At 35.4% G+C, this 11,545-nt stretch overlaps 1 protein-coding gene across 1 annotated transcript; it reads right to left on the bottom strand.

Annotated features, from left to right (window-relative positions):
* Positions 1–606: 606 nt before the first annotated feature.
* Positions 607–10,115, bottom strand: FGFR1OP (FGFR1 oncogene partner; the record flags this gene model as incomplete). The annotated part of the gene is made up of 8 exons (XM_010136315.1): positions 607–681; positions 1,132–1,225; positions 1,887–1,926; positions 2,636–2,704; positions 3,274–3,383; positions 5,925–6,142; positions 9,087–9,167; positions 9,981–10,115. Coding segments are annotated over 8 exons (822 nt in total), but the record flags the coding sequence as incomplete, so codon positions are not given.
* Positions 10,116–11,545: the final 1,430 nt, after the last annotated feature.

The raw sequence follows: 11,545 nt of genomic DNA, 5'->3' as shown, positions 1-11,545 counted from the left end.
GCAATTTAGATTTGAGAGCTTAGATTCTCTCAATCTGATATGCCTTAAAAAAAAGTCCAACTTTCAGAAGAGTCTGAAAAACAGCAGTTTCAAGTAAGCCTGGAGCTATTGGGTATTGTGGCTTGAGTTACCATAAAGACATACTACATGCTGACTTGACAAAGTTGTGTTAAAAGGAGTGTGAGTTGAACCACTGCCTTTGAAGGTTCTTGCTTTGGTTATCTTTAAAAAAAAAAATTCAGACTGTTACAATAACAGTGCAAGTTCAATATAAAGCCACGTGCCTCTCTGTAGATGTTCTCTTATCAATAGGTTTTTGTTATGCCCACTGCCAGCAATGGACATTCTGCTCAGAAAATCCACCTTCTGCTGTAAAAGGTTCAGTTGAACCAAATGAAGAAAATAACTGATTGCAGACTCAAATGGAAACACACTATTTCATTTAGTTCTTGTTAAGAATATTTAAAAGCCTTCTCCACCTACAGTCTTTTTGAAACACAAGGCACAAATAGGGAGTGGATGTTCCAGCAAAGAGTGATTGTCTGAAATTAGCAGTCCACAGCAGTCTTCTAGTCCAGCACAATGAAACATTTTTGCTGTCCAATTCTATGCCACATCTTCTAGATAATCTGCCACATCACTTAACTGAGAAATGGTAAGGTCTTGCGTGATGCCTTCAAGCTAGAAAATAAATAAAATTACAAACTCAGAAATCAGAGAAACACTAAGCATTATTTCTTTTGGCCATTCATAGAGCATCCCACCCTTTAGGCCTCAAGCTCTTTCAGTGAGATTTCATACTCCTTGAGGAGGTGCTCAGGCACATCTTGAGATAAAGGGATAAGACTTCCTATGCTGGATACTGCACCAATCTAATACATTTTACATGCCTAGAAACAGACAGTGAACTGTGCTACTGAACAATTGTTGTGGGGTTTTATTTTGTTTTTTACTCAGTGTAACATCTAACTTGGCAGGAATACTATGTGTAAAAATACAGAACATAAACAACACAACCTTAACACATATCCTAGGAACCTATGATAATGACACATTCCTTCACAGAAGGTTTAAAAAAAAAGTTAAGACAAGATCAGGAGAATGTCAAGAACAATTTTAAATGCGTCATACTTTATCACTGGCATTTGACCCTTCCGTTTCCACAGAAATGTCATCTATTTCTTCACCAATACTGATATCACTTTTTTCTGAGCGATGACTTGTACTGAAGAGAAAGAAAACCATAAATGCAGAAATAAGACTTCCTTTTTGAACATCCAGGTATTACATTCGCTTCCACTGACAGATGACTGGGATTTCACTTCCTAGCAAGTTAAATATCAAGTTACTTAAAAATCCATAACTAAAAGCTTTCTAGCTAGATGAAGCCATGATAAATAGTGGTAACTACTTAGGCCTCAGCACTGTAGTTTACAACACCAATATCTTCACATCATAAGAATAAGGCTGTTACTATTTATTACTGATTTATGACTCATGATGCTTTATTTTTAGTTGACTCTTTCAGCATACACCATATATTCATTGCCTAATAGCAATAATTAGCGTTAAAACATTGCTATGTGCATCATTCAGGAAAAAAAACCACCAAGCACCTTTCATGAAGAAGCAACATGTTATCTTAAAGTTAGCACCAGAGTTTTAAGGAACTTTTTACTCCCAACCCAAAAAGGATCTGATTGTTTTTTTAATTTTGTTACTATACACATTGAATTAGCAAACTGAAGTTCAAAGGAGTTCAGAGATACTGACAAGACTCCAGTAATAGTGACTAGCCAAAATACTATGAAATAATTCAAATATGCTAATGGATATGCTTATAATGCATGAAATACTATGCTACTGCAGTGTCATCCTCCTCTTACCTGTTGAAGTCATCAGCATACTCATCGTCATCTCCATTTCCTAAATAATTTTCAAAAGGTATTAATCAAACAACTTTTCTCTTCAGGATATGCAAAACAAGAATCTATTCCTGCTCCAAAACATATGTTTGATGGCCAGTGAGAGCAGATTAAATTACTTGTGCAGCTTAGGAAAACGAGTTTATGTTTGACATCAATTAATCTCAATCTCATTTACACGAAATGTTTTGAAATTGAATATACACTCTCAGGATGTTGACTACATTGCTGAAGACAAAATTTAAATTCTTGGCAGTCTACTTTGAGAGAGAGCTGATACTTCTTATATCACATCATATTCACATTGCTCCTAAATGTTACAAGGCAACTTTCAATTGGAGGGCAAGTAAATATGCCACTGAAAACTAGTAAGACTTGTCTGGCTTTTTTTCCACAAATATAACTCCCCTCTTTTCTTAGTAACCTAGAAAATAAAAATTATCACTTGATATTAGCAAACGTATGCACAGAACTAAATTTTTGCTGCACGTGTAAAATACTAATCCACCAGTTTCCTCTTTTCTGTACTCCTTTATATCAGATCTTGCTCTTAACTCTAGTAGGTTTCACAACAGTATTAGAGTAACTGAAATAAAGCTGAAGATTTTAATTCAATATGTGTATTTCAGTTTCTCAGACTCGCTTAAGAAGTCAAGCCAGAACTTACAGTTAAAAATATCAGAGCTTCCTCATGTTTAACAGTTACTTGCCTAATTCTAGTGATCCCAGTTTTGCATTCACCAACCTCAGGTCTTTCAAAACAGAGCTTCTATTCGAATCTGTAACAAAACAAGAGCATTATATCAGAAATTTGCCCCGTGACTCTTTAATAAGATCCCACTTAAACATACTCATCATCCATTTATAACAAGTGCTCTTTCATAATAATTTTATAATATAGTAATATTACATCCAGATTTCAGGTCTGAACTCTGCTAATGTTTAAAAACATAAGTAGCATAGGGAGATGATCTCCCACTATTCAGGATCAGGTTTTGCAACATGAAAGCAAATATCCTTAACCTGTGTAAAACAACAACACAAAGCAGTAAGTTAATTTCAGTTAAAAACTGAGCAGTAGAACTTCATAGTCCTGAAAACTGCTTTATATAAAAAAAAAAAAAAAAAGAAGGAGCGTAGATAAGCATTCCACGTTCCAAAACATAAATTGCCTCGATGGTAGCATAATATATCAAACCCAGTATGGGACCACTCTGTGAAAAAAGCACATTATAATCAGAAGAGGGCCACATACTTAATCACATTTGCATCAGAATGTGTAGATCATTCACTACATTACAGGAAATATCTCCTACATTCACCAAAACACAAACATGTGAAAACTTACTTTCAGACTCCTTTAGCAAAGGTGCACCAGTCAGGGAGCTCAACCCACTTTTTTGAGGTGGAGCATCAGAAAGGGATGCTAGGCCTCCCGCTTTATCGGCTTCAGTTTTCCTGAAACAAATCAAATAAACAAGTACTCCACAGACCTGTGCAATGACTTTCTTTTCTATTTACTGTCATAAAACTAGAACAGCAATACTTACAGCAAAAAAAAGCAAGGGTAAAGGACTATTCATTCTGCAGTCTTAAAAACCGTAGACAGGTTACTGGTACAAATGTCAGGCAAGACATTCAGTAAGAAAGTCACTTTCTCACCCATGCCAATATGTCTCCCTGTCTTTTTTCACAGAGCTCCTGCACCTTCATCAGCACTACTATTTTTATCAAGGGGTCTTTTGTTATCCCCACATGTAAATACAGTCAAAAGAAGAAAAATTCACGTATAAATCAGTACCTAAATTAGTTTGTTTTACAACTAAAATAAGATTATGTAAAATTATTAAAATATTATGACAAAATTATTAAAATCAGTTATAGCACGATAGATCTCATTATCATGTTAAAAATTCACTTGGCTACTACCTATTCCTTTCACATATTTAAAGTGTTGAGTTCAAATACTACTTCGGTATGAAGAAACACTATTGAAAAAAGATCAAGATTTTCACATTGAATATTACCAGAGCTATTTGTTACTGTGATTCTACTCCTAAGGGTCAACATTTGAATCTATACCACCACAATATCATTACATCATCACAAACTGCTTGCTCCCTTCCTCTTTAATGTACCCTCCTTAAAAGAACGGGCAAAGCTCCTATAAGGAATTTACGTTTTTGCAAACCAAGTGACACTAGTGCCTCTCCTACTTACTCATCCCTTGGGACTCAGACACACCACCACAACGTACCACAAAAGGATTTCACCTGAAGAATACATTTGTTTTTCTCCTCTAGAGGAGCTGCGAGGAGGGTAGAAGTGAAAGACTCAGCAGAGACAGCTTAATTACAATTAGTTGCTTAGCTTGTTTATTATTAACTTATTCAGCAAACTTTATTATGGAACATTACTATAATACAGTAACATTATAAGGTACAAATTACTACTTGGTAGACTTGCGACTACAGACACATAATTTGGAAATAATTTTTTCTATAGGGAATTTCTACTAGAAAGAAATCATTATTTTACTGAATAATTAACAGCCTTTTCTTGCATAGTCTTTTGAAAGAAATCATATTACTCAAGTTCAAAGTGAATTTCCCTTCTTGTATATGAAAATGTTCAAATAATACGAAATTAGTAAATGTTATTATTACCCAAAAGTTTTCCCAGCCTTTTCTAGTTTTCCCAGGTTACACCTTAAACCTATTTTTTGGCCACAGATCAACCTGCTATGATGGCTAGACTTTGGTTAAAGGCTAGTTAAATGAGTTTTTGAGTAAGGAGGAGTAAATGAACTCAGATACAGTTATAATCTTGGTATTTCCAATAAGAAAAAGAGAAAAAAAATACCATAGTAGAATTATTTGTACCACACGATGTTTTCCAGAGAAAAAAATCACTGCTCTGAGAAAAAGAATTCTGGTCCAATCAAATACATCCAACCAAAGGCGTATTATAAATAATCTTTCTCAAAGAGTCCATTAGTTTACCTGGCATTCTACTGTACCAGAATGATCCCATTCCAAGAGAAAGCATCTACGTAACAATAATACAAAAAAATTTATGCTGTTCTGCCCACTATTGACATAGCTGAGGGAAAAAGCCAACACAAGGAGAACTACTGCAAAATTGCCTTACAAATGCTTCTGCAACCTCCTCTAGTAACACTTACTAAGCTAGAGCAATTCTGTAATTATTCAAGCACAGCAAAGGAACACCATGGAACAATCCTGCAGCATTTTTCAATGAAGATATCTAAACTAAGCTTTAATATAACTCAACATGGTCACCAAAGATAGGTTTTTCAGTTTTATAACAAAGCTGCTGTGTAATTCAGTCCCTGGTTCTTGTTTTAAATGGTATTTTTCAATCAGACTCTGTAGACAAAAAATTTAAAAATGCCCTTCAAAAGCATCTGCAAAATTGGCATATGCAGAAATAACACTTTATTGAAAACACAGAAGTGTCTTCAAGGTGCTACAGGTGAAAAGGTGCTACAAGGTGAAAAAGAAACCCTTAGCTGTGAGAAAACTTCCTTTACTCTCACAGACTATGGAGCCACTTTACACATTCACCAGGTTTTCTGTACTCCTTACAAAGCCATAGATATGTAAACACTATTCCTGTCACCATCCACTTCCTTTAGTAATGATCACCACTGCAGCTCTGCTGCAAGAAGAAACGCTGATGTCTGTGTCTCATATATGTTCATTCCACCAAAGAAATAGGCTGGGCTTATTATATAGTCTGACAGATGCACCTTAAAATGATGCAGGTTTTCCCACTGATGCTACATCCAAGAGATTCCAGATGACACTGTGCATTTCAAAGAACAGAATCAGAGTAAGCACATTTCAGAAACGAACTGTTACAGAACGGATCTAAACACTTGCATTCACAAGTGCGAATAATCAAACACTAGCAAGATCTCAAAGCACACTAAAGACAAAATAAAGCTCTATTAAGTAGAACATCCATGTTACTTACCAGCCATAAGCTCTTTCTGGTTTGGGTATAGGATCGTCAAAAAACGAATCTGCGTCTACATCATCTTCATCCAAACCTGGAGCACTTTTTTCTTTGGTATTTAAGTCTTTGTTTTCTAGTTGAGGATCCAGTTTTGTTTCATTAGGCAGAAAATGAATGCTTCTTTTGCTTGCTTCCCCTGATGAGACACTTGTATCACTTTGAGTGGTTTCAGCAGCCTTGAAAGAAAAGCAGCTCTCAGTGAAAGGAGTAAGTTTTTAGGTCTTATAATACTCTAAGTGGTAACATACACACACTACATCTAATACACACCTACCATCTCTTTTTAAAAAGTTAACTCAAATTTATTAGTACGTTTCGGGAATTTATTAGTATCATTGGGAATCACAGGAGAAAGTTATTTTTATCACTTTAGAATGAAAGCATTCTGTATCATTGCTGCCATTATAAAATTTTGTTCCATCCTCTGTATTGCTTTGCTATTTAGATCACCTCTACTACAAAAGCAACCAATTTTAAAAGATGATGATCATCAAATAAAGACATCTACAGACAGATTACTTCCTAGCTTTGAATATAGGGGAGTTTGTTTGCTTTAAAGCCTGAAAGTTACATGATGCTTTATCAGTGATATTTTTACAAGTTATCTATAAACAACGTTAGTTTCAGCCATTGTCTTAAAAAGAAATCAATTTAAACCCATGCAAATTACTCAAACTTCCATATTAAATGGTATTCCCTGCAACATAGCATTACGTTTTAAGGCAGCAAGCATAAACCAACTGCAGTTTATGACACTGTCATTGCAAATATTAAAAGCAAAAATGACACAAGATACTTTCAAAGTACATAACTTTCAGTCTTTGTATCATGCTTACCCATCCATCCTACCAGATACTCGAGCATGTAAGGACTATTCTACATGCTAACTTTAACATGAAGTACTACAGCTCAAGTCACATCTTTGCAAAACAAAGAACAATATTCAAATTTACTTAGATATTCAAGCTGTTGTGAAAAAAACAGATTTCTGTTTTTAAACGATAGCATCTTGCTACCTAACATGCAGTACTGCAATTTTTATGTTCCCTTAGACTTATTAAAATTAAGCCAGTGAAGGGATCTATTTATTATATTACCCTCCTTTCTGCACACTAAGAATAACAACAGTTTTGAAACAAAATCAACAGTATTGTTTAATCCAGATAACCAATATGAAGGTTGCACTGACCCAAGTATTTCTTTATCAGTCATTAACTTTACTTCAGCCTTCTGAATTAAAATTTCAAACTTTAATTAGGCCATGAAAGTTGAAAAAGGTCTAAGAAGGGTATTTTATCTCAGTCACAGAGCCACATTCAACTGCTGGCAGCAGTTCACTTCTTCTAGGGCAAGAAAAACTAAGTGGTAGTAACAATGTTTTAATCTATCCTAGGGGAACAGAAATGCTGAAAGTAAAAAGCTTAATGACTGGAGTAAAAAGTAAATTACAGCTACTTTTCTATTTTGGGCCCTGGGGGAACAAGCTGCTGCCATCTCATCTGAGAAACTACAAGAACAACAGTTGGCCTTTTCTTGAATTCATATATTGTAAAGCTTTGCTAAAGTGAAATAACCAGTTTCAAATTGCAGTGATAGGATTACCATGGCTAAGGTTTCGAAGAGCAACATGCCTACCTTGGGTTTCAGACTAAAGGTGTTTAAAATAAGTCACAGTGTGGTTTCACACTTGCACTTAAATGTAATTGCTGCTGACAAGAACTGTAGTCTTAGTCTCTCCTAGCACACTCCCTTCTGTGTTACATTGGTTGGTTGCCAAGTCACACCCAGAACCAGTTCACCTCATAGGTTTGCTGAAAAACCACCAGCTAGGTCAGAAAGAGGAGAGCTAAGTATTTGTTATAGGCTTTTCCTCGGGAAAAGAATACTCGTCTAGAGGAAGAAAAGAAGTAGTTCCAGTAGCTTGTGAATTGAACCAGGTTTCATGAGTGTTTCTCTGGGTGTACATGCATATGTCTCAAGGCTGCTCCATCCTCTGCCTGGTATGAATCTTGCTCCTTTATGTCTGTCCTTGTCAGAGCTTTGGGCATTTTTGCCTTTTGTTCAGTAGTTGTTCTTACCTAATTCAGAACCACCATAAGACAAAAAGCAGGGGCTCAGGTATGAAGCAACAGTGATATTTAATCAGCATTCAGATCTCTATAGTAGATTTTTGTTTTAAAAGCTAGTGCCAAGCAACAATTATCTCCTAAAGCAGGTCTGAAATTATTACCATTTCCATTCAAAGATTACAGAAATACTAGCTTTTAAGGTACTATTAAGAAGCACAGCAATTAATGAAGTGAAGCTTGAAATGAAGCTTGCTTTTCAAACTGTATAGTTCTGTGGGTTTGCATGGCAAAAAATAACAACTGGAATAAAATTAAGCAGATCTAAACTGAGCTGTCATTTTATTTTCTTTTATCTTTCTCACTCCCTCTCCCAAATGAATAAAGTAACAAAATAATCCATGCAGTATTATATCTCTCAGCTTTCATTAGTGAGTTAGCTTCTAAGTTATTTCCAGTAATCTCAAAAAAAGCTATTAAAGCTTTATGTGTGATCAGATTACAACACAAATTTGAAGAAACTTTAGTACTGGAGTTATGGTTGGTTTGCTTTGGTTTTTTTGTTCTTTTTGTTTGTTTGCTTGCTTGCTTTTCGTGAGTGTTGCTGGTAGTTGGTTTCTTGTGGAAAAGAAGCTTAAGTGATCATGCCCTTTTCCATGCCCTACACTTTCTCATAATTCTCAATCTGTTGATCAGCTCCAGTCAAATGTAAAGGAGTATTAGAGGATTGGAAGATGTTAGCAAAAAATCTGTATTAACTAACAGGAAGCAACAGAGAAAAGAAAGTCACATGTCTCAACACAAAGACAGATGTATCTTAACATCTTATCAATCCCAAGCAGCTATCAGCCAGCTGCCAAATAAACAGACAAGTTAGCTCCAACCTGTCTGTGTCACACAGAGCCCCTGTGTATGTGGTCACCCTCCCTGTCGGAAGGGTACAGGACTTTGTGGATCATTTAAGAGAACACTATCATACCCACAGCTTCACAGGAATTCTCTCTTTTACTTATGTATATTATGTAGCTTTTTCATTAGATATAACCAACCTTACCTTACTTGGTATAGGGTGTGTACTTGACCTTCCATCAGATTTTGTTGTGGGGCACAGGCTGTCACTTAGAACTGGAGCCTCCTAAGAAGTTTCACATAATCACTTATCAAAAATATATTGAATTTTGTCATAATACCATCCAACAAGACACATGGCTACCATCCTCACTCACACAGTATGCAAACTGTGACACCGCGATGCTGTTAGGAAGTCTATGGCTATTTCTAGTTGTCATAGATTGTCTAATTAATTGTCTAGGGGTTTTTTTGATTGTCTAATAATTGTCTAGTTGTCTAATTTAACCTTTTGATGGGGTACTGAATGCATCTTGGATACAGATAATTTTCTTTCAAGCCAGAAGCACAACAGAGACTAATCAAATACTAGTGGTTGGATTTCATTCAACAATTAGATAATATATTCCATTAAAACATTACTGTCAATGCCTTCAAGTACTTAAAGACTTTTATATATTACAAATACATACATTATCAGAACAGTTCTAAAGCTTCTGACAAAACCAGTTCTAGGCTTTTCAGTCATATTAAAATTAGAAGTATGCTAAAGAAAACAGATACAGCTAAAAGTATTATCAAACCACACCTGAAATTGGAAAATGACACAGTGTTTTGTGACGTTTATCTGGGTTCACTCTGTGGTAACACAATATTAGTAGAGTAGTAAGGTAGCATTAGAAACAGTCACAATCTTTATCTTTCAGCATTGTCTTCTGATAAGTTATGTTGAAGGCATAACTTAATGTAATGAAGACTTGAAACAGTATAATACTACATTAGCCAAGTGTTCTTAATTTCAGTTTATTTTTCATCACTGAAATGAAAATGAATAACAAATTATGAAGGAAGAAATAAATTACATGTTAACACTACTTACTTCTCCACTGCCTGAAATCTTTTTCTGTTGACATTTTCTAACAACCTCCAACAACAGGGGACCACCCACAGTATCTTCAGCTTCTGTAATTCCCAAATCTCGAGCTAAGTTTTCTCGACCATCAAGGCCATTTAGCTGGGGAAAAAAAAAAAAACACAACACAGAAATAACTGTCAGAAAACATATAAAAAAATATATATTTTGTAACGTAACTCCTAAAGCTTTTTGGTCTTATTTAGCACAGCAATATTTTGAGTAAACAATGATTATTTAAGACTTCCTGATACACGTGGACGAAAGTAATGGTAAGACTATGGAGTCATTTATTTCTTATCTGTACCTGAACTTATCACAGGCCATCCAAAGTTGTTTTAGATATGCAAGTACTCACCATTAGCATGCTTCAGGATATGGTCAAGTTACTTTAACCTATCACATTTAAAAATGGATTGTAAGGCCCCTAGCCAGTGGTTCTGGCAAATTCATAGATGATGGAGAGTCTCCATTCCTGTGCACACAGGAGTACACCAGCATAGGTCAACACTTACTTTCAGTTTCTTTAAAAAAAAACCCATAGGTTTGGACAGAAGCAGGGATGAAATTAATTCATTATCAGCCCAAAAATGACAGGAAAAAAGTAAAGAAAAATACACTTTGAAAAACTGAACTTCACATTCTAGCAGGAGAATGCTGCAGCAAACCCAGATAGGTTGACATAACCTCAGAACAGCAATACTGCAAAGGGCACCAGTTCATCCTGAACTCTTAAGATTATTTAGTGATACTTCCTATCAAAATACTGGTCAAGCAAATTCTGAAGCAAGCTACCACCAGTCAAGCACACTGAAACATGGAGGATAAAGAGACAAGACAGACTGCTCACAGACAGGGCCAGCAGAGGAAGACAAAGCCATCTTTCAGCACCACACACAGCAGTCTTGGCCAACTTGCTTAACTTTGGCCAAATTTCACAGGTGCACTGCAATAGGTGAAAAAGATGCTTTTACTGGAAAAAGGAAAGGTGTGTTTCAAAGACCATGAAATACCTTTACAATACAAATGGAACACTGCTCCCAAGAGTGAGTGGCAACATGACAGAAAGCACGACTGTTTCTATTTAGTTGCATGAACATGAATCTTTGCACTGATGTGTCCTAGTGCAATAAGTGCAGCTAGGATACTTGGCAAAGGACAAGGGTATATGAGATTTTCTTTGATAAAGACCCTAAAAAGAAACATGAACTGAGAAACTGAAGTCAACTAATTGATTTAACAAAATAGAATTTTTAATAAAGTAACTATTTAAACTGACATTAAGAATAAAAATTAGTATTTTAGATGTAAAGAAAAATTCTTCAGTTAAATGGAACTGTTTCAAACCCAAATTTATTACTAAAATCTTTATATCATAAAAAGATACAAAGAGACAAACATGATAACCCCCCCACACACACACTTCAATATCAAAAGCTTAAAAGCAATCAGCTGGGCTATGTGATCATTGTAGTTCCCTACCAACTGTACTATTCTATTCAATCACTTCTTGTCACGTACATCTCATATGC

The sequence above is a fragment of the Buceros rhinoceros genome, unplaced genomic scaffold, assembly GCF_000710305.1.
Source record: "Buceros rhinoceros silvestris isolate BGI_N320 unplaced genomic scaffold, ASM71030v1 scaffold5235, whole genome shotgun sequence".
Lineage (NCBI taxonomy): Eukaryota > Metazoa > Chordata > Aves > Bucerotiformes > Bucerotidae > Buceros > Buceros rhinoceros.
Note: the sequence above shows the minus strand (reverse complement) of the source record. Positions and strands in the feature narration are given on the sequence as shown.